The sequence below is a fragment of the Nicotiana tabacum genome, chromosome 9, assembly GCF_000715075.1.
Source record: "Nicotiana tabacum cultivar K326 chromosome 9, ASM71507v2, whole genome shotgun sequence".
In the NCBI taxonomy this organism is placed as follows: Eukaryota; Viridiplantae; Streptophyta; class Magnoliopsida; order Solanales; family Solanaceae; genus Nicotiana; species Nicotiana tabacum.
Genome location: NC_134088.1, coordinates 67,876,576 through 67,901,047, shown reverse-complemented (window position 1 = coordinate 67,901,047; position 24,472 = coordinate 67,876,576). Strand labels below are relative to the sequence as shown.

General features: G+C 38.4%; 1 protein-coding gene across 1 annotated transcript; it reads right to left on the bottom strand.

Annotated features, from left to right (window-relative positions):
* Positions 1-19,702: 19,702 nt before the first annotated feature.
* LOC107794853 (root phototropism protein 3) lies at positions 19,703-23,330 on the bottom strand. The gene is made up of 4 exons (XM_016617394.2): positions 22,780-23,330; positions 22,559-22,628; positions 21,167-22,459; positions 19,703-20,505 (listed from the first exon to the last, which is right to left on the bottom strand). Exons 1-4 carry the CDS (start codon positions 22,890-22,892, stop codon positions 19,960-19,962), a joined length of 2,022 nt encoding a protein of 673 aa, XP_016472880.2. The 5' UTR covers positions 22,893-23,330; the 3' UTR covers positions 19,703-19,959.
* Positions 23,331-24,472: the final 1,142 nt, after the last annotated feature.

Here is a 24,472-nt window from a genome sequence, read left to right as displayed (position 1 = left end):
CAAGACCTGGTTCTTTGGTACCCAACAGGAGAATCATTCGAATTAATTGGATATGTAGATGCTGACTATGCTATATACTTGGTGGACAGGAAGAGCACATCAGGAATGGCTCATTTTCTTGGGTCATTTTAATCTCATGGGCATCTAAGAAACAAAATTTTGTGGCCCTATCAACTATTGTAGATAAGTATGTAGTTGATACATTGTGATGTGCTCAACTATTATGGATCAAGCAACAACTAGAGGATTATGGAGTGATAATTGAAAAGGTCCCCATATTTTGTGACAATACACGTTCCATGAATATAGCCAAAAATCCTGGTCCACCACAAGAGAGCCAAACATATTGATGTGAGGCACCACTTCTTGAGATACAACATTGAAAAAGTCATATCACTATGGAGTTTTGCAAGACAGAAGATCAAATTACTGACATTTTTACGAAATCTTTGAGCAGGGATCACTTTGAAAGAAACCGCTTGGAGCTTGGTATAATCAAGATGGATTAAGATACTTTTGACTTCCCTCAATGATTGGCTATGTTTGAATAATTTGTTCAGTGAGTAAATATGTTGAATAATGTCTAACTCAGTCTTATACTGTAACAGATATGCACTCATGACATAGATTATAGGGCATGGATGAGTAATCTGATGACAAAAGTCTAGATTAGAAAAGGATTCATAGCCAACATTGAGGACATTACTGCATTCTCTCATTGACCTCATTGACGTGTTATTTTTCGATGATGCCAAAAGGGAAAGTTAGGTGTGTGCTTAATATAAACTTGGTTCTTGAAAGTTGCTTGTACTAATGAAAGAAGATATCCTTGAATTGTCTGTTTGCACGCTTTACAATAAATTATGCCTAGCCATCTAAAGGGTTGCGATGAATGGAAGGCGAGTCCCTTACACTTATGAAAATATGGACTAACTAAAGAAGTATGTTGTGAATGAAAATGGTTCTTGTGCTGAAGACTAATGAAATTGGAGCAAGTTGTTGACTGATTTGCACAGGGGTTTGTCATCAGCAAAAAGGAAGAATTTGTTTAGCTGAGAGCATATTATGTTTTGATGATTAACAAACTTTGTTGAGAACCAGGTTTCATGTTCAAGTTTGGCGTGTTGTAAGACTGTTGTGCAGATAAGACAAGAGGTGAAAGTTGAACGTCAAAAGAACTAGGTTTGCAGCAAGCCAACTAAAGAAAGCAAGTCAGAGGTGAAAGGCCGACATTCCCATATGAGTAGGAATTTCTAGAAGATCATATTCGTGTCCACAAAGGAATACGCAACTGGTTGGACTTCATGCAATAAAGGGAATATGCATATATGGAAAATACTCGTGGCAAGAAAGAAGGTTGCAAGTTGGAGTCAAGTAAGGAAACCAAGCCTAAACAGGAGAGGATTTCCTTAACCGTAATATTCTAGGTTTTGGAGCATTAATTGAAGAAGACTTTCAGCCAAACTTGCACCTATAAAATAAGACCTTTTGCCACGATTCAAGAATACTGCTATTAAGAGAAATTGTAAGAATACTTCTGACAATAGCAAGCAAAGCAATAAGGTACTTATGGAGATTCAACTCAATCAACAAAAGAATAGGTTCTTGAAGATGAAGCTGCTCGAGTTCTTTGGTTATTAGGTTGAGTTTTTTGTTCTGAATTGTAACCTATCTGCTTTCATAGAAGTGTAATAATAGGCTATTGTTGAAACATTATTTTTGTTAGCTTTCTGGGCTATAGTTAGTCTGGAAAGGGGTTGCTATAATTAGGTTGATTGTAGGGGTTAGGATACTAGAGTTAGTCCCTTTGGTTATTGAGTTATAACCTAAAACTTCTCTTTGAAGTTAGTGGAGATTTGAGAAAAAGCCTACTGGGTAGGTCGTAGTTTTACTCCCTTGAGCAAGGATGTTTTCCACGTAAAAATCTCTATTTTAATTATTTTTCCACAAATATTCTAGTTTATTTCTGTTTAAATAGTTCAAAGAATCGGGTTCTTTGAAAACGTGAAAATCAGGCAAGACACAATTCAACCCCCCTTCTTGTGTCCAAGTGTAATCTAAAATATCAATATTTATATAAACCTGACTCAAGGAAGCCAGAGAAATAATCCACTAAAGCTCAAAACACTTGGCTTTGACCTCCTTTGAAATAGTTTTCAGATCTTCTACATCCATTGCCAACCTCCAAAACACCTATTTTTTCTTGTTATAATTCGTCTGCTTGTCATCGATTCAAGCAGATGCCATCACTTCCTAAAATCCCAACCTTACCTAAGCCTGAGCTACCAACTTTGCCAATTCCTCAAGTGCCACAGATTCCTAAGCCTGAGCTCCCAACATTGCCCAAACCCGAGCTACCAACTTTGCCAAAGCCTGAAATGCCTACTCTGCCAAAACCCGAGCTCCCAACTTTGCCTAAGCCCGAGCTTCCCAAGCCTCAACTCTCTACGTTACCAAAGCCAGAAGTACCACAAGTGCCTAAGAAGCCTTAATCAAGTGCTTGGGGTACAGATTTCTGTTGTTCACATTGTTGAATGTTATACTCCCTTTCGTTATACTCCCTTTGGTTATATTATCGTATTTTGGTCAAAAACCATGGTGTTCAATGTAGTAGTGTGCTTTTACTTTTTGTGATTGTGTGATTGCATATTACCTACCAGCATATTTCACACTAAAGCTATTACAATTCTCAGTTAGCTTAAGCGTGTAATCATTTCATTTTTATTCTTTTATTTCTTCCCTCCTTCATGTTACCCATGACCGCAATTTTAATTTGGAATATAGAAGTAACTCCTCAAGTTTCTTAAATGTTATTACTAATGTTAAGTTGGTAGTACGTTTTGCATCAAACGTGTTATTTGTGTCATGAATTATTTTCTTGTATTTTTAGAAAACCAATTATCCTAATAGATTTGGGAAAGAAAAATCTATTGTCCTTGTCAAATTGGAAAATATTTCTCTTATAGGTTTGGGACTATTTGGGATCTATATATAGGGGTTGTAGTTGGGGATACTATAGATCGTATTGTGTTTTTCTTCTCATTCATGGTGGAAAACTCTCTCTGCTTCTTCCCCAAGGATTAGGCTTACCTCTATTTGCTTTGTGTGTGATTGTGTGCTAGTTAACCCATGATCTTCCGCAATAACTGGTATTAGAGCAAGGTTCGGGTTTATACATATAATCTAGGGTTAAGATGTCTTCATCATCTTCAACAAAGTACGAAGTAGAGAAATTCGATGGGGGTTCTAGTTTCAGTCTATGGAAGATTAGGGTGAAATTGTCTCCGGTATTACAAGGGTTATGGAATGCAACTTATGAGGATTTTTCTAAAGAGATAACAAAGACAGAGAAGGAAGACCTGAAGGAGGGCACTTTGAGTGAGATATTCATGAGTGTTTCAGATAGTGTTCTTCGGGAAAATGCTGAAGAAACATCTATAACAATGGCATGGAAGAAGCTAGAAGATCTGTATTCTAAGAAATTGCTGACAAACTACCTCTACCTGAAAAAAGGATTATATAATCTCCGTATAAATGAAGGTACACCTGTTAGAACTCACCTTGATGAGTTTAATTCAATTATAATTGTGATGACCTAAAATGTCATCTTTAAATTTAATAAGTAATTCTATATTCTAAGACCTCGAAAAGTACCTTTTCTCATTCCTCGACTTACGTGCGTAGTCCGTAAATTTTTCGAAAAGTTTTCATGTGAAAAATGGATTAAAATGTGAAATAGAGCTTTAAAACTCAATTGAGTTCACTTTGATCAACAGTTTTAGCAAACAGACCTGGATCAGTGATTTGATAGTTCTGATAGCTCCGTACCGTGATTTGGGACTTGGGCGTATGCCCAGAATTTAATTTGGAGGTCCCTAGCTCAAGTTATGATCATTTAACGAAAACTAGTAATTTAAAGGCTAAAGATTTCCAAATTTGACCACGGGGTTGACTTTTTGATATCGGAGCCAGAATCCGATTCTGGAAATTTGAACAGCTCTGTTATGTCATTTATGACTTGTGTACCAAATTTGAAGTCATTCCGGATTCATTTAATATGTTTTGGCACGAAATTTGCAAATTGAAAAGTTTAAAACTCAAAGTTCGAATTGGGGTGTGAATTGTAATTTTAATATTGTTTGACGTGAATTGAAACCCCGAGTAAGTCCGTATTATGTTTATATACTTGTTGGAATATTCGGACAAGGTGCTGAGTGGCTCGAATGTGTTTCAGACGAGCCACAAAGCAATTGGAACCTGCTGCCCAGTGCTGGTTCTAGTGTTTCGCACTTGCGACATTTTGTGCGCAGGTGCGTGGTCGCTCCGGCGGAATTCAAGTCGCTTCTGTGACTTTAGTTAGCCTTGCTGAGCTCCGCTTCTGCGGAGAAATGAGCGCAGGTGCGAAACCGCATCCGCGATGGACAAGATTCTGCTAGGACGACCGCTTCTAAGGTCACTTGTGCGCTTCTGCGATGTCGCAGGTGCGACATTTTAGGCGCAGATGCGGCCACTGGACAAGTTGCCCTGTTCTGCAATTGTGAGCTTTGTCTCGCAAATGCGAGGCCGCAGGTGCAAAAATATAGCCCGCAGATGCAAAAATGCTAGGCAGAATACATAAAATCGGGTCTTAGCCATTTTTACTCATTTTTGAGTTTCAAGTCTCGGATTTGGGCAATTTCAAGGGGGATTTTCACGACGTTGAATTGGGTAAGTGTTCTATAATCAAAAGTGATTATATTTCACAAATTCATGTCTATATTCATCATTTATTTCGGATTTATATGGAAGAAATTGGAATTTTTATAAATTCTTCCAAAAATAAAAAGTTAAGATTTGAAGGTCCATTTGATATCGGAATTGGATAATTTTTGTATGGTTGAACTTGTATCGGAACGGGTGTTCGGATTTCGCAAGTTTTCTGGGATTTGAGATGTGGGTCCCACTATCGAATATTTAAATGAATTTTAGATTTTTATCCGAAAAATTTATAAATTCATATGGAATTAATTCCTATGATTAGTATTGAATATATCGAATTGCTTGTGAATAGATTTGAAGCTTTGGAGACAAATTTAAAAGGAAAAGATGTGGTTGAGTAATTGATTGGAATTTGCAAAGCGAGGTAAGTGTCATGGTTAACCTTGACTAGGGGGAATAGAACCCTTAAATTAATTGTTTTGTGAATTGCATGTGAACGATGTATAGGGGAGGTGACGAGTGCCTATACGTCGTCAAATTAATTGTTTGCATAATTATTTGAAAATCCTAAATTTATTTTAATACATGAATTAATTGTTATAATAATTATTTCTTTTCTATTATTTGCCAAATATTAATTCTTAAATTCCTGTAATAATTGCTACATGCTTATTTGAATTATGTGCACTAATTGCTACTTGGCATTTAGCATATTAAATAATAAACTGTCTATTTTCTTCCTGATTTTCAAAATAAATTATTATTGAAATTGTTTGTTCATAAATAAATTATAATTATTGTGTGCCTTGATGCTTAATAGTTTCTCATTGAATGTGGTATTTATTGGAGTAATTTGTATTTACATTATGAGTTGTTTAAAGTTAAATATATTGGGGGAACGGGTTGCACGCCGCAACGGAAATGAAAGTAAATATATCTATATTGGGGGATCGGATTGCACGCCGCAATAGACTTATTTAAAAGTCAATATTGCACGCCGCAATAGACTTATTTAAAAGTCAATAATGGGGGATCGGATTGCACGCCGCAACAGACTTATTTAAAAGTCTATATATATACTTGATTGAAATAAATAAATGACAGACTTGATTAAAAGGAATATATTGGGAGAGCGGGTTGCACGCTGCAACAGAATTGAATGTGAAAATATTGTGAGAGCGGGTTGCACGCTGTAACAGAATTGGTTAAAATAATAATGGATTATGACTACTGAATTGGCTTCAACTATTATAAATGAGTTACCTGATTTATTTCTATTATTTGTTGTTGTTAGTAATATTGCGCACAGGTTAATGTAAGTGACCCGCCTTAGCCTCGTCAATACTTCGTCGAGGTTAGGCTCAGCACTTACTAGTACATGGGGTCGGTTGTACTGATACTACACTCTGCACTTCTTGTGCAGATTTTGGAGTTGGTCCCTGCGGCGTACCATAGACTTGCTCGGATTTCAGTTACCAGAGGAGACTTGAGGTATAACTACATGGCGTCCGCAGTTCTGAAGTCACTGTCTATTTTACTTTAGCTGTGTGTTTATTTCCAGACAGCTTTATTTTGTTCAGACCTTATTTGTATTTATTCTAGAAGCTCGTGCACTTGTGACACCAATTCTAGGATGGTATTTAGACACCGTTGTTTTTATGGGTTATTTCACTATATTTCAAACTTTGCTTCCGCATTTATTTCTTTGATTATTAACAATTTAAAGATTGTTTAAAAATTGGTTAATATTATTCTAACATTGGCTTGCCTAGCAAGTGAAATGTTAAGCGTCATCACGGTCTGAAGTTGGGAATTTTGGTAAGTCTTATGGAGGGCGTGGCCTAGAATGGTGCATTTCCAGTGGCACCAGCCGTCTCACAGGCTGGGGGAGGAGCATAAACTCCCACTACTCCCGCTCCGGAGCAGATTGCTCCCCAGAATCAGGCTCCAGCAGCCCCGCCAGTTGGGTTAGTTCAGCCAATTGTTGCGGCATAGATCGGTGATAGGCCCGCCATGTCTTTTGAGGCCTTATTGAGACTGGATAAGTTTACCAAGATCTTTACAGTTCACTTCAGTGGTACATCTTATGAGGACCCACAAGATTATCTTGAACATTGCCATGAGGTGCTGCGGAACATGGGTATAGGTGAGACCAATGGGGTTGATTTTGCTGTATTTCAGATGACGTGTTCCTCCAAGAGGTGGTGGAGAGATTATACATTGACTTGATCAATCGGATCGCCTGCACTTACCTGGGAGCAGTTCTCTCAGCTATTTCTAGAGAAGTTCCTCCCTATCACACTGAGAGAGGAATTTCGCAAGCAATTTGAGCGTCTACAGCAGGGCACTATGACTGTTACTCAGTATGAGTCTCGTTTTGTGGATTTGGCCCGGCATGTTCTCCTTTTACTACCTACGGAGGGAGAGAGGATGAGGAGGTTTATTGAGGTACTCACTCACCCTATCAGACTTCAGATGGCCAAGGAGACCAGAAGTGAGATTTCTTTTCAGGTGGCTGCTAATGTCGCAAGGAGGATCGAGATGGTTCTTGCACAAGAGAGAGGGCAGAGTTCCGATAAGAGGCCTCGTCAGTTCGGTGGTTTCAGTGGTGCCTCGTCTAGAGGTAGGGGTAAATTTGGTAGGGGTCATCCTTCCAAACTGTTTCATTCATCACTTCATGCATCTCCCGGTGCTTCAGGGAGTCACGGTCTTATTATGCCTTACTCTGGACAACCGGCATTCAGTGCACATTCAGCTCCTATCAGTGCTTCACCACTCCAGAGTTATTACAGCGGTTATCCGGCCCATTTAGTTCAGCTTCATCTTCAGCAGCCACGGCATCAGGATGGGTGTTATGAGTGTAGAAACATTGGTCACATCAGGAGGTATTGCCCTAGATTGGCGAGTAACAAATCTCGGCAAGATTCTCGTGCCATCATACCGGCACCGATTGCTTCACCGTCTGCTCAGCCAGCTAGAGGTAGGGGTCAGGCAGCTAGAGGTGGAGGTCATGCCATTATAGGTGGACGTCAGGCCATTAGAGGTGGACGTCAGACCATTAGAGGTGGAGGCCAGTCAGTTAGAGGCCGTCCTAGGGACGCAGTTCAGAGTGGTAGGGCCCAGCCCCGATTTTATGCTTTTCCAGCTAGGCCTGAGGCCGAGTCATCTGATGCTATGATCACAGGTATTATTCCAATTTTTCATAGAGATGCTTCAGTTCTATTTTATCCAGGATCTACTTATTCCTATGTGTCCTCCTATTTTGCTTCATATTTGGTTGTGCCTTGTGATTCTCTGAGTGCTTCTATTTTTGTATCCACACCGGTGGGAGACTCTGTTGTAGTAGATCATGTCTATCGTTCGTGTGTGGTTACTATTGGTAATCTTGAGACTAGTGTGGATCTTCTACTTCTTGATATGGTAGATTTTGATTTCATTTTGGGTATGGATTGGTTGTCTCCTTATCATGCTATATTGGATTGTCATGCAAAGACAGTGACGCTAGCTATACCGGGGTTACCTCGGTTAGAGTGGAAAGGAACTCCTGGTCATTCTGCCAGCAGGGTTATTTCTTATATGAAAGCTCGGCGTATGGTAGAGAAAGGGTGTCTAGCCTATTTGGCTTATATTCGCGATCCCAGTGCGGATGCTCCTTCTATGGACTCAGTACCAGTTGTTCGTGAATTTCCAGAAGTATTTCCTGCAGATCTGCTGGGGATGCCCCCCGACAGAGATATTGACTTCTGTATTGATTTGGCTCCGGGCACTCAGCCCATTTCTATTACACCATACCGTATGGCCCCGCCGGAGTTGAAAGAATTGAAAGAGCAGTTACAAGACTTGCTTGATCATAGATTCATTAGACCCAGTGTCTCGCCATGGGGTGCACCAGTATTATTTGTAAAGAAGAAAGATGGCTCTATGCGGATGTGTATAGATTATCGGCAGTTGAACAAGGCCACTATCAAAAACAAATCTCCGTTGCCAAGATTTAATGAATTATTTGATCAGCTTCAGGGTGCCAAGGTATTTTCGAAGATCGATTTGAGGTCTGTTTACCATCAGTTGAAGATTAGGGCATCTTATGTCCCTAAAATAGCTTTTCGAACTCGGTATGTGCATTACGAATCCCTAGTAATATCATTTGGGCTTACCAACGCCCCAGCAACACTTATGGATTTGATGAATCGGGAGTTCAAGCTCTATTTGGGTTCTTTTGTGGTTATATTCATTGATGATATCTTGATTTACTCCAGCAGTCAAGAGGAACATGAGCAGCATCTTCGAAGTGTGCTTCACACCTTGAAGAATAATCAGTTATATGCCAAGTTTTCAAAATGTGAGTTTTGGTTAGACTCAGTTGCCTTTTTGGGGCATGTTGTATCGGCAGAAGGCATAAAAGTGGATCCTAAGAAGATTGAGGTTGTTCAGAATTGGCCTAGACCTACTTCAGTTACAGAGATCCGGAGTTTCCTGGGTTTAGCAGGTTATTATCGTCGGTTCGTGGAAGGGTTTTCATCTATAGCAAGCCCATTGACCAGATTGACCCAGAAAGGTGTCCCATTCAGATGGTCAGACGAGTGTGAGTTGAGATTTCAGAAGCTCAAGACCGTTTTGACTACGGCGCCAGTGTTGGTATTACCCACAGGTTCAGGATCGTATACAGTATATTGTGACGCATCACACATTGGGCTTGGTACAGTATCAATGCAAGATGGCAAGGTAATTGCATATGCGTCGCGGCAGTTGAAAGTTCACGAGAAGAATTATCATGTTCATGACTTAGAATTGGCAGCCATTGTTCATGCACTGAAGATTTGGAGGCATTACCTCTACGGTGTCTCGTGTGAGGTATTTACTGATCATTGTAGCCTTCAGTATCTGTTCAAATAAAAGGATCTTAATTTGAAGCAGAGAAGATGGTTGGAGTTGTTGAAAGACTATGATATCACCATTTTGTATCACCCCGGAAAGGTCAATGTGGTGGCCGATGCTTTGAGTAGAAAGGCTGTGAGTATGGACAGTCTTGCGTATATTCCGGTTGGTGAGAGGCCATTAGCCGCAGATGTTCAGACTTTGGCTAATCAGTTCGTGAGGTTAGATGTTTCAGAACCCAGTCGGGTTCTAGCTTGCACAGTCATTCAGTCTTCTTTATATGAGCGCATCAGAGAGAGGCAGTATGATGATCCTCATTTACTTGTCCTTAAGGACACGGTGCGACACGGTGATGCCAAATAGGTTGTTGTGGGGGAAGATGGGGTTCTGCGAATGCAGGGTTGTATTTGTGTGCTAAATGTAGATGGGCTTCATGAATTAATTCTTGAAGAAGCACACAGTTCCAGGTATTTTATTCATCGAGGTACCGCCAAAATGTATCAAGATTTGCGGCAACATTATTGGTGGAGGAGAATGAAAAAGGATATAGTTGCATATGTAGTTCGGTGTCTGAATTGTCAGCTAGTTAAGTACGAGCATCAGAGACCTGGTGGTTTGCTTCAGAAGTTAGAAATTCCTAAGTGGAAGTGGGAGCGTATCACTATGGATTTTGTTGTTGGGCTCCCACAGACTTAGAGAAAATTTAACGCAGTTTGGGTCATTGTGGACAGGTTGACCAAGTCAGCACATTTCATTCCAGTGGCAGTTACCTATTCTTCAGAGAGGTTAGCTGAAATTTACATTCATGAGATTGTCTGCCTTCACGGTGTGCCCGTGTCTATTATTTCAGATCGAGGTACGCAGTTTACCTCACATTTCTGGAGGGTTGTACAGCGTGAGTTAGGCACGCGGGTGAAGTTGATCACAACCTTTCATCCACAGACAGACGGATAGTCAGAGCGCACTATTCAGATATTGAAAGATATGCTCCGCGCTTGTGTTATAGACTTTGGAGATTCTTGGGATCATTTCTTGCCACTTGCAGAGTTTTCTTATAATAATAGCTACCAGTCAACCATTCAGATGGCTCCATATGAGGAATTATACGGAAGGCGATGCCGATCGCTAGTTGGTTGGTTTGAACCGGGAAAGGATCGGTTGTTGGGTACCGATTTGGTACAGGATGCCCTGGATAAGGTCAAGATTATTCAGGATCGACTTCGCACATCTCAGTCTAGGCAAAAGATTTATGCCGACCGTAAAGTTCGTGATATTGCATTCATGGTTGGAGAAAGAATATTGCCCTGGGTTTCACCTATGAAAGGTGTAATGAGGTTCGGAAAGAAGGAAAAGTTGAGCCCTAGGTATATCAGACCCTTTGAAATTTTTGAAAGGGTGGGTGAAGTAGCCTACAGGCTTGCATTACCACCTAGTTTATCAGCGGTTCATCCAGTTCTCCATGTGTCTATGCTCCAAAAATATCATGGTGATCCGTCCCATGTGTTAGATTTCAGCTCAGTCCAATTGGACAAAGATTTGACTTACGAGGAGGAGTCGGTGGCTATTCTAACCCGGCAGGTCCGACAGTTGAGGTCTAAGAGTTATCCTTCACTTCGGGTACAATGGAGAGGTCAGTCGGTAGAGGCATCTACCTGAGAGTCTGAGTCGTACATGCGGAGTAAATATCCACACCTTTTCTCCAGCTCAGGTACTTTTTCTAACTCCGTTCGAGGATGAACGATTGTTTTAGAGGTGGAGAATAAGATGACCCAAAATATCATCTTTAAATTTAATAAGTAATTCTGTGTTCTAAGACCTCGAAAAGTACCTTTTATCATTCCTCGACTTACGTGAACAGTCCGAAAATTTTCCGAAAAGTTTTCATGTGAAAAATGGATTAAAATGTGAAATAGAGCTTTAAAACTCAATTGAGTTCACTTTGGTCAACATTTTTAGCAAACAGACCTGGATTAGTGATTTGACAGTTCTGGTAGCTCCGTATCATGATTTGGGACTTGGGCGTATGCCCGAAATTTAATTTGGAGGTCCCTAGCTCAAGTTATGACCATTTAACGGAAACTAGCAATTTAAAGGCTAAAGATTTTCAAGTTTGACCACGGGGTTGACTTTTTGATATCGGAGCCGGAATCCGATTCTGGAAATTTGAACAGCTTTGTTATGTCATTTATTGTGTGCCAAATTTGAAGTCATTCCGGATTCATTTAATATGTTTTGGCACGAGATTTGCAAATTGAAAAGTTTAAAACTCAAAGTTCGAATTGGGTGTGAATTGTAATTTTGATATTTTTTGACGTGAAGTGAAACCCCGAGTAAGTCTGTATTATATTTATGTACTTGTTGGAATATTCGGACGAGGTCCCGAGTGGCTCGGATGTGTTTCGGACGAGCCACAGAGCAATTGGAACCTGCTGCCCAGTGCTGGTTCTGGTGTTTCGCACCTGCGACATTTTGTGCGCAGGTGCGTGGTCGCTCCTGCAGAATTCAAGTCGCTTCTGCGACTTTGGTCAGCCTTGCTGAGCTCCGCTTCTGCATAGAAATGAGCGCAGGTGTGAAACCGCATCCGCGATGGACAAGATTCTGCGAGGACGACCGCTTCTAAGGTCACTTGTGCGCTTCCGCGATGTCGCAGGTGCGCCATTTTGGGCGCAGATGCGGCCACTGGACAAGCTGTCATGTTCCGCAAATGTGAGCTTTGTCTCGCAAATGCGAGGCCGCAGGTGCAAAAATATAGCCCGCAGATGCAAAAATGCTGGGCAGAATACACAAAATCGGGTCTTAGCCATTTTTACTCATTTTTGAGTTTCAAGTCTCGGATTTGGGAGATTTCAAGGGGGATTTTCACGACGTTGAATTGGGTAAGTGTTCTATAACCAAAAGTGATTATATTTCACAAATCCATATCTATATTCATCATTTATTTCGGATTTAGATGGAAGAAATTAGAATTTTTATAAATTCTTCCAAAAACGAAAAGTTAAGATTTGAAGGTCCATTTGATATCGGAATTGGATAATTTTTGTATGGTTGAACTCGTATCGGAACGGGTGTTCATATTTCACAGATTTTTTCGGGATTTGAGACATGGGTCCCACTGTCGAATATTTAAATGAATTTTGGATTTTTATCTGGAAAATTTATAAATTCATATGGAATTAATTCCTATGATTAGTATTGAATATATCAAATTGTTTGTAAATAGATTTGAAGCTTTCGGAGACAAATTTAAAAGGAAAAGTTGTGGTTGAGTAATTGATTGGAATTTGCAAAGCGAGGTAAGTGTTGTGGTTAACCTTGACTTGAGGGAATAGAACCCTTAAATTAATTGTTATGTGAGTTGCATGTGAACGATGTATAGGCGAGGTGACGAGTGCTTATACATCGTCAAATTAATTGTTTGCATAATTATTTGAAATTCCTAAATTTATTTTAATACATGAATTAATTGTTATAATAATTGTTTCTCTCCTATTCTTTGCCAAATATTAATTCTTAAATTCCTGTAATAATTGCTACATGCTTATTTGAATTATGTGCACTAATTGCTACTTGACATTTAGTATATTAAATATTAAACTGTCTATTTTCTCCTTGATTTCCAAAATAAATTATTATTGCCATTGTTTGTTCATAAATAAATTATAATTATTATGTGCCTTGATGCTTAATAGTTTCTCATTGGAAGTGGTATTTATTGGAGTAATTTGTATTTACATTATGAGCTGTTTAAAGTTATATATATTGGGGGAACGGGTTGCACGCCGCAACGGAAATGAAAGTAAATATATCTATATTGGGGGATCAGATTGTACGCCGCAATAGACTTATTTAAAAGTCAATATTGGGGGATCGGATTGTACGCCGCAACAGACTTATTTAAAAGTCTATATATATACTTGATTGAAATAAATATATGACAGACTTGATTAAAAGGAATTTATTGGAAGAGCGGGTTGCACGCTGCAACAGAATTGAATGTGAAAATATTGTGAGAGCGGGTTGCACGCTGCAATAAAATTGGTTGAAATAATAATGGATTATGACTGTTGAATTGGCTTCAATTATTATAAATGAGTTACCTGATTTATTTCTATTATTTGTTGTTGTTACTAATATTGCGTACAGGTTAATTTAAGTGACCCGCCTTAGCCTCGTCACTACTTCGTCGAGGTTAAGCTCAGCACTTACCAGTACATGGGGTCGGTTGTACTGATACTACACTCTACACTTCTTGTGCAAATTTTTGAGTTGGTCCCAGCGGCGTACCATAGACTTGCTCGGATTTCAGCTACCTGAGGAGACTTGAGGTATAACTGCATGGCGTCCACAGTTCTGAAGTCCCCGTCTATTTTACTATAGCTGTGTGTTTATTTCCAGACAGCTTTATTTTGTTCAGACCTTTATTTGTATTTATTCTAGAAGCTCGTGCACTTGTGACACCAATTCTTGGATGGTATTTTGACACTGTTATTTTTATGGGTTATTTCACTATATTTCAAACTTTGCTTCCGCATTTGTTTCTTTGATTATTAATAATTTAAAGATTGTTTTAAAATTGGTTAATATTATTCTAACATTGGCTTGCCTAGCAAGTCAATTGTTAGGCGCCATCACGGTCCGAAGGTGGAAATTTCGGGTCGTGACAATAATGAACATAAAGAGTGTGGATATCAAAATTAAGAATGAGGACCAGGCCTTGATTGTGTTATGTTCTTTACCATTGTCTTATGCTACTTTTGTTGATATGCTACTATATGGGAAAGATAGTATTTCACTAGAAGATGTTAGTAATGCATTAAAATCTAAAGAGTTGAAAAAAAAATTCCAGACAGTAGAATTGAGGGCGAGGGTCTTGTGAGTAGAGAAAGAACACAACAAAATGACTTTAACAAGAAAAAGTCAACTGCCAGGTCGAAGTCTAGAGCAAGGAAGCAGAACTGCTATGAGTGCGGGGATCAAGGTCACTACAAGAGAGATTGTCCTAAGCTGAAAGAGAAAAGAAGGAAGCAGAAAATAGATAATTCGACAAATATTGTTGACATTGGCAAATTCTAATGATAGTGACTATGTAGGGGAAGTTTGTGTCGTGAGTTCTAGTCATCGGCAGAATTCATGGGTTCTTGATTCTGGTGCTACTTTCCACATGTGTCCACGCAAGAATTGGTTTGCAACTTAAAAGCATATGAGTGGGACTGTCTAAATGGGAGATGATAATCCATTACCAATAGAGGGGATTGGTAACATCATATTGAGAATATTCCATGGAATTATCAGAAACATTTAGTGTTGGCATGTTCCTCAGATAAAGAGAATTTTGATTTCCCATTCGACCTTGGATGATCAATGATATAAATTTCACTCTGAGAAAAGAATATTTAAAGTGTGTAAAGGCTTTATGGTACTCATGAAGGGTAAATTGCATTCTAAATTATATCATCTTCTGGCTAGTGTAGTTGAAGGGGAATCTGTTGTAGCTTTTGGAAAAAGTGATATGAATCAGTCTCAGTTGTGGCACTTACGACTTGGTCATATGAGTGACAAGGGTTGTCTTTGTTGAGAAAACTGAATTTGCCGGATGGGTGCAAAAATCAAGTTTTGAATTTTTGTGACAATTGTGTGTTTGGTAAATAGACAATGGTAAAATTCAACAAGAAGGCAGAGCACATTCAAACTTGTGGGATCCAAAAAGAGTTCCCTCCAAGAGTGGTGTGAGGTATTTTATGATTTTGATTGAAGATTACTCAAGGATGAGGTGGGTGTATTTTCTGAAAACAAAAGATAAGGCACTTTCGACTTTTGTTAAATGGAAGATAATGGTTGAGAGGCAGACAGAAAGAAAATTTAAGCATCTTTGGACTGGCAATGGATTGGAATTTTGCAATTCTGAGTTCAATAATTTCTGCAGCAGAGAAGACATAGTGAGACATCGCACTTTTGTCGGAACACCACAATAGAATGGTGTTGCAGAACGTATGAACAGAACACTTTGTGATAGGGCATGAAGCATGTTTTCATACTCATGTGTTAGCAAGGATTTTTGGGCTGAAGTAATCAATACAATTTGTTATTTGGTCAACAAATCTCCATCCACATCTATTGAGTTCAAAACTCCTTTTGAGTTATGGTCCGGTTCGCTTGCTAATTATTCAAATTTAAGGATATTTGATTGTCCTGCTTATGCTCATGTGAGGGATGAAAAACTTGAGCTGGGGGCAAAGAAGTGCATATTTCTAAGATATGCAACTGGAATGAAAGTTTATAGGTTGTGATGGACAGATCAAAGACTCCAAGGCTAATTATCAGTAAGGATGTAACATTCAATGAATCTGCCTCACAGGACAGTCAGAGGGAGAAGGCAATAATAGAAATAGATCGTAGTGTCAGTGACCGCATAGAGCTGGAGATTGAATCTCCACTAGCTCAGCCAGGTAGTTCAAAAGTAGAGAAAATGGAGGAGATGCAAAATATTGATCAAGATGATAATGTTGATGCACCTGTGCAACATCATCTATATGGCATTGCAACAGACAGAGAAAAGAGAGTGATCAACCGACCGCAAAGGTTTACAAAAGTAGTTAATGGGAATCTTCTTGGATATACGAATTCTGCGCGATTTGCTTTGGCAGTTGCAGAGATCGTTGATGCGTTTGAGTGTTATAGCTATCCAGAAGTTATTTCGAGTACAGAACCAAATTGAGATTATTGCTATGAGTGAAGAGATTGAGTCTCTTAACAAGTTTAGGTGTTTCCTAGATTTGGTTGATGTATGCGGCAATGGGTAGAGCCCTTGCGAGAGTTTAGGACAAGGTAGAGAGACGTTGTTCCTGTTGATGAAGAGAATTCAAGCCAAGGAGAAGATTTGTTATTTGTGGCGTAAATTATTTTCTTGTATATTTAGAAAACTCATTGTCCTAATAGATTTAGGAAAGGAAAACCTATTGTCCTTGTCAAATTGGAAAACGTTTATCTTATAGGTTTGAGACTATTTGGGATCTATATATAAGGGTTGTCGTTGAAGATTTTATAGATTGTATTGTGCTTTCACTACTAAAAAACAACAAACTTGTGACCGTCAAATCAGTCAAAAATCAGTCAAATATTGTGTTTTTCTGACGGATTTTCTACTGAAAAGTGTCAGTCGGAAAACACGTGGTCGCAACATATTTGCGACGGATTCAGTCGCAAACTGAAAAATACAGGGACATTTGAATTTAAGCAATTGCGACCGAATTGGTCGCTAATTTTGCGACTGATTCAGTCGCTCACCAGAATAAAAAAAATACAAATTAAAAGTTTCAACCGATTTCGTCCGAAAATTAAATAATAAAATTAATTTTTAATTATTTATTCCGACTGAAACAGTCATACATATTGAGTATTAATTAATTAATAAATTTTCAAAAAATCTCAATTTGCGACTCACCCAAATTATTTTAATTTTTTTTCTTGATTTACTATTGGATACATACAAGTATACTAACCATTTTCACAAGAACATCTAACTAAAAAGAAAAAAAAAGCTAATTAATCTAAATAAGTAAATTTTTTACACGTCACTATACATATTATATTGAAAATATTATTGCTAATTTATCTATACTATATTACAAATTATATAGCTAATTTATACATACTATTTTGCTAAATTAATGCAAAACAAAAACTGGAAAATGACCAACGGATCTGCTGCCGGACCACCACCAGATGGGAAATGAGCCACCGGATTCCTGCATCAAAAACAAGTTAAACAACTAGGGGAAAAATAATAGGGCGAGGGGAGGGGCGGTTGGAAGGGGGAAAGGGAACGGGTGAGGGAGAAGGAGAGTGACAGAGGGGGAAATCATACCTTATATGGTTAGATTAGAGGAGAAAATCAAGCAACCAAGCGGGTGGGGGCAGAAGATGAGAGGGGAGGAGAGGAAAAAACTAGAGAAGAAAGAACAAAGAAGAAAAAACGGGTTAGGGTTGTATTAAAAACAGATTTGCGACCGAATCGGTCGCAAATTTGAAATTTAAAATTTTCAAATAGCGACTGATTCGGTCGCAAATTCCGTTGACCAGTCAGACCTCGTTTTTATTGCAGATTCCGACCAAATTGGTCGAAACATTTAATTTATTTTTTTAATTTTAATTTTTGTGACTGATTCAGTCGAAAACCGTAAAAAAATATTTTTGCGGCATTTTTCGTGTAATTGAGCGACTGAATCAGCCACTATTTGGAGCCAACAATTAAAAAAAATTAACATGTATTTTTAATAAAGTTTCCGACCGAATCAGTCGAAAATTGCGACTGAATTATATCGGTCGGAATTATTCAGTCACAAATTTGTTGTTTTTAAGTTGTGTTTTCTTCTCATTCATAGTTGAAACTCTCTCTGCTTCTGCCCCGAGGATTAGGCTTAGTCGAACCTCCTTAAATCCTTATGTTAATTTTTCTTCTCTATTTGTTTTGTATGTGATTGTGTGCTAGTTAACTCACGATCATCGCAAAACGGGAAAATGATCTCAAAAGTTGAGATTACCACCTTGGGCAATGCCATCCATGTACACAAAAGAATCTCCTAACACTAATTGCACGCCCCAAAAAGAACAAGGGTAAAAAACCCACGAGAATGGATAAAAAGAAGGGAAAAGGTCCAAATATACCTCCTCTACTTTGGTATTTTGTTCACATGTACCATCCGTTATATTATAAGGCCACATCTACCCTCACCGTTATCCAACTTTATAAAAATACCCCTCATTAAACGGAAAATGTTGGCATGACCGTTTTTAAAATTAAAAATTTCGACCCATCTACCCATAACCCGTCTACATGTCTGATGTCTGTGTTGGGAGGAGATTACAGCTTCACAAACTTCTGATGTCTGTGTTGAGCCAAGTGGCTCCAGATTTTGAAAAGGGTAAAGGAATGTATTTCATGCTCATAACCACTGAAGACAAGACCCCAGGAGGATTAATAGCTCGCTTTATTTCAACTAGTATTTACAAGAGTCCTTATTTCAAGTACAGTCCTCTTCATCACCCCAGGATAACTACACTAGTCCAACTGCAACCATTTTGTGCTCAGACTCTTACCAAAGCACGTACTCGCAAATGCTTTGTGGCCTCTGCCAAAACCAACAAGTTTTCCAGGTTGGCTCCTTTTTTGCAACCACCTTTGTTCGTGCCATGTGATTCCTGGAGAAGCACTGGTCTCTACTTTGTAATGATATCCGTACCGGAATCATTAACACCCAAATAACTAATCCTTCAGTGAGAGAGGCAGTGATGGAAATTCTCAAACCTGACCAAAAATTAGCTGGTTTCATGGAGGCTGAATGCAGCAATTGGCTAAACGGGTTATGGGTCGATGGGTCGAAACTTTTTAATTTTAAAAACAGGTCATGCCAACATGGCTGATTGCTTTCTGTTTAATGAGGGGTATTTTTATAAAGTTGGGTAATGATGAGAGTAGACGTGGCCCATAACAGAGGGTACACGTGAACAATATACAAAAGTAGAGGGTTATATTTGGACCTTTTTCCTAAAAAGAAAGCATTGGAGCTCTCCCTCTGTATGTATATAGAAGCTTTTAACTCCTTGACAACTTCAATGGTGACTTTGTTTTAAGTAATAGATCACAATTATCCTCTCATTTCAACATATATTGGTCATTGGACCTATTGCAGTCTGTGTATCAAAAAGTTGAATTTTCAGCAGAAAATGGAATAACTTTACAAACCCAGTTTCCTTAGCATTCATACTTTTAGAGACATGAAAGGATCCACATGTCCAGATGGTCACCATCACATAATGTGGCAAGACCATTTGTGGTAAGGAAATCAATTTTATTATGAAGTAGAGAGCCTGACAATTATAGCTACCATTTTTGCTTCTATTAAAGGTATATATCCAATAACCAAGTGGAGCACTGTTGCATCTCTATGGGGTAGATATCGCAATTCGCATAACCAACTGCAGTACTGTTGCTTTTTCTCTATGGGGCATCTTAATCTTACTGTGCACTTCTTAAGTTAATAAACTTTCTTGTCAAGTTAATTTTTAGTTTCTTTTGCGATAAATATCATAAGGAGAGAAAAAGTGAAAACATAACTAGCAAAACAGCATGTTCATGAAACTATGCAATAATATTTCTCTTCACTTTAAAATACAAACATACTTTTCAAGATACAAAGAATACAGAAAAATCAAACACAAAAAATCCAGAAAGTAAATGATGTTATTATAATTTTGGAAAGGAAAAGTAACCTTTTGATGCTACTCTCCGATAGAAAGGAAATGAGAATTTCAAACACAAAGGGAAACAGAATTGGATTGATAGAGGTTTTATGTATCTGGTAGTCTTTTCTCTTATAACATTTGGATTCAGGAAATGGAATTTCTCCATCTTCTAGGTGTCTTCCTTGTCAGTTCAGCATTTGGGACCTGCGAACCAATTTCATGGGATTCTAAATTTGTCATCTTGGTGAGCTTGCTTAACTTTTTCCACCCTGAAGTCCATGCCGAGGATTGCTTTGGCTTTGTGATCTTATCAAACTGTCTTTGTAAGCTATCCATGTCGTTTTGGAGTTCTAGGTACTTAGTTTTCACAGTCTCGAGTTCAAACTTAAGAGTATTGATGTCTTTCTTGGCTGTAGTCCATCCCTCTTGAAATGATTGTGGTGTTGCTTCGAGCAATGATTTGCGGTTTGATACCAGAGGCTGATAATGAGAATCTCCTGCATCTTTGAGTGAGTTGTTGGATATTGCATTGCTGATCTTCACCTGCTCAGAAAATAGGACTTGCACCACTACTCTTAGTGGGAGCCGTTCGTTCTGAGCAGCGTGCATGCAAGCATCAATAGAGAGTTTCTGGCAGTCCATCACCCTGCACAGCCGCTTTCTCTCATGTTCGGAGAGAGTTGGATGGGCCTGTCATGTTGTATAGATACTAAGTTTCTGAAAAAATGAAGTATTTCTTACAGTTTCGACCTTGAACCATGACCTTTTTCTATTTCTGTGCTGGCATTTGTGTTAGATGTTTGTAGTCCCAACCGTTCTTTTAGCCCCAAACCCAATAAAGAAAGGGCTAACTTAGAACAAAGTTTTCGTGTTGTTAATCCTAGGTGTTGTGCTATCGCACAATGCAGAAACTATGATCGTGAATGACATTAAATAGCTGCAAACGAATAGCTGATGAGACCGTAGTCTTATCAGATACTATCAGGATTTGTAACATTTCAATTCTTATATAGTTCTTCCTTTAGAGGACTTGTTCTTTACTCATCATGTATGTGTATATAAGAACGGCAGCAATGCTTAAATTTGATTATGTTTTAATGGGAAAATCGGATGTAAATGCAGGATTATAATGCTATTTGCATAGACATTAGTGTAGAACAAAAGAACTGGCTATGGTTGAAATCATTGAAGGACTAAGACAATAAGAGATGTAGGTATTATGTAACATCATTTGGTTTCATGATGAGGAATGACACTAGCAGAAACTACAGGCTCAACATAGATGACTTCAAGAAATAATGATGCATGAATTTAAAAGATGTAGAAAATCGAAGGAATTAGATTGAAATACCTTAAGATAGGAATCAATTGCTCGATATAATCCATCATCACAAGTTCTTGCTGATTCCGGCAAAGCCTCTGCCAAGACCTGAAATTTTGTCAAGGAAAGATTTCTATCTCTGGATACTTCTGTGAGGTAACTGTCCACAAGCCTTGCTACTCTCATCTTAGCATTGAGATTGCTACCCCTTTGATTTCCATCATGCATATGTTTATCGGAGAATGAACTTCTACTGGGGCTTGAACCTTCTGTCTGTTCTTGAACTAAGAAATGTTCCAAAAGCCTCTGAACAAGATCAACATCGTACAAGGTGTCGGTCTTATTATAGGACGGTATGAGAAGATCAGCCAATGTAGCCTGCTCAAATTGCATCCCGACTCGTTTCTCCAATTCTGTCACAAGAGCAGGAGCCACTTTCAACAGGTTTGCCATTCTCAAAAGACGAAGAAGGAAGCTACACGAGACGCTGTCCTTCTGTTGTGGGATTATGCTAATTAGGCTTTCGATAATCATCCTTTGATCTTTGGCCTGAACACTTGGTACTTCATCTCTAGTTCCTGACACTATCATATGAAGACCCCCTTTCCAACTATTGCTACTACTGCCATTACTATTATTGCTATTGCTACCTTCATCCGACGATCCTGATCCTTCTTTAATTAGGCCCGGGAGCCATTTAGCAGCATAGTGCATAAGGGCAGCACCAATTAGTTCATGTCTCATACCCTTTACCTTAATAGCAGTAATCACTCTGACAAAGTGATCAATCCTGAGAATAGACACATCTTCAAACCACCAATCAGGAGGTACTACTTGCTGGTTTCTGCTCGGGCTAGAATCCTTCATTTCGTTCCATTTTGGGCTGGAAACATTAGGGTGTTTGCCTGTGTATTGCCATTTTATTCCTTTTGGATTGGCGCAGGCTTTCCAAGCGATGGACTCGCTGCATCTTCGAACGATTTGGAGGTTTTCTGCCCATGGTGATAACTTGGCACAACTCTTCAATACCAGTATGGAGTCTCTCCATGATGATAAAACCACATAGCTGAGGAAAGCTTCAGTCTTGAATATAAGGTTTCCTTCTTCTAAGTCCTCAGTCATTTCTAGGTACTCTGCTGCACAACGTAGGCCGGAGATATTGGTTGCTGTGAGATCAACAGCAATTCCATAGCAGAACTTTGCAGCTAACTCAAATGCCTCAGGTCCACCTGGTAGGTCATCTAAAATTATTTTGCTCAATTCTTCATCCCTTGAGTCATATATGATTCTGTTCATCTTTCCACTTCTAGAAAGCAAAGGATACTTTTTTTGAGAACAAAAAGGATTAGTTAGTCATTTAATTATCTAAGACAAAGGTCTGAAATAGAAACTGGAACAGTTTTAAGCAGAGGGTATATCTACCTTGTGTAAGTGGAAACTAACATCTCCAATTTGAACTAAAAGGTCACTGGGGATATCAGTTGCTACATACCTATAAGCCATTGAGCATTTTCATCATTTGCTTCAAACTAAATTCAGTTATTCTGAAAAGTATTTTATCTTTAAGACAGTAATAACAGTGAAGATGATGGCATTGAAACAAAAACAAAATCACAAAATATAAATGGTTAGTTGTTACATACCAAGACTGTCCTTTTTGCTCAAAACCATCAGTCTTGACTCCATGTTTGGTACTGCTGAGAACTCCATTCCCATAGTCTCTTCCACTAACAGACTCAGTCTCTGATTCCCACATGGTGAGAAGCTACAAAAGAAATTACAAGGAAATCTGCAGCAGAGTTTTCTCAGGAAAGTGACACTAAGTTATCAAATAAGAGAGCAGAGAAAAAAGCAAGAACAAGAAGATAAGCTGGAGTCAGCTAGTAAAAAAGAAGAATTCCACATGGGGATACTTGGAATTATCTCTAATTGTCGGCTTTTTCAACAATTTTCAAGGCCCTCTACAAGCTGTGAAGTAATGGGCATACTACTTGGTACTACTGTGCTGTTTCTTTGGGATCACTTCACTAATAATTCCATTTTTCTAATTCCTAAAACTCATACGACTTGCCAGATGTTTGTGACCGAAATGTAATTATAGTTGTTGTTGTTTGACACAAAGATAAGTGCCGATTTAACTTGTTTGTGACTTATGCGTAGTTGTGGTTGTTGTTATTTGACACTCGAATACCATATCGATCCCAACTTGTTTGTGATTGAGATATAGTTAGGGTTGTTGTTATTTGACACTCGAATCATGTGTCAACCTCAACTCGGTTGTGACTGAGGGCTTGAGGCATAGCTACAGTTGTTGTTTGAAACTCACATAACTTCCGTTAACGGTAAGGTTCGTAAACTGTAAATCTTCACTTTCTCATTGAGGTGTCGTTTGATACGATGGATAGGCAAAAATAATCCTGGGATAAAAATTCAGTATCGCCTTATCTCTTGTTTGCTTACTAATCATGGGATAAATTATTCGAGGATTAAAAATAGTACAGGGATAACTTATACCTGCCAAAGAGTGGAATAGTAATCCCAGGATAAAGCAATAAAATTGACAATTCCAAGATTAATACAACATTACCAAACAGTCAATAAAAAATAATATCAGAATAACTAATCATAAGATAACTAATTTCAGTGTAACTAATAGCCTGTTTGGCCAAGCTTCTAAAATCAGCTTATTTTGAGAAGTGTTTTTCTCCAAAGTACTTTTTAAAAAAGTGCTTTTGGTGAGAACCAGTTTATATTTGGCTAATTAATTTGAAAAGCACTTTTAAACAGTAATTAGTGTTTGGCCAAGTTTTTGAAAACTGCTTCTAAGTGTATTTTTCTCATAAGTGCTTCTCAAAAAAGTGATTTTGGAGAGAAGTTATTTTTTTCTACTTCTCAAAAACTACTTTTGCTTCTCCTCAAAAGTATTTTTTTTCTTCCAAAAGTTTGGCCAAACACTTCAATTTTTGGCCAAAAATGATTTTGGCCCCAAAAATAACACTTTTGGCCAAAAATAAGCTTGGCCAAACAGGCTATAATTCAAACATAACTTGACTTCAAACCAAATGCCCCAAGTATTCTCTTTACCTCTAAATAAACAGTAGAGTGCATTGACCTGTTGCAATCACAAAAACATTCTCTTTCTGAAAAGAGAAAGAAACAAAAATTATTAATGGAATAGGTTTGGTGTTCTACAAAAGTATACATCAAATTTAATATAGGAGAATGGACCACAATTTTAATTTCATACTGAAGTATAATCATTTTTTTGGTAAGCAGAAGGTCGAAAACAGGTAATGAAAAAACGAATAAATTTATTCGATCCAACCTATATTTAAT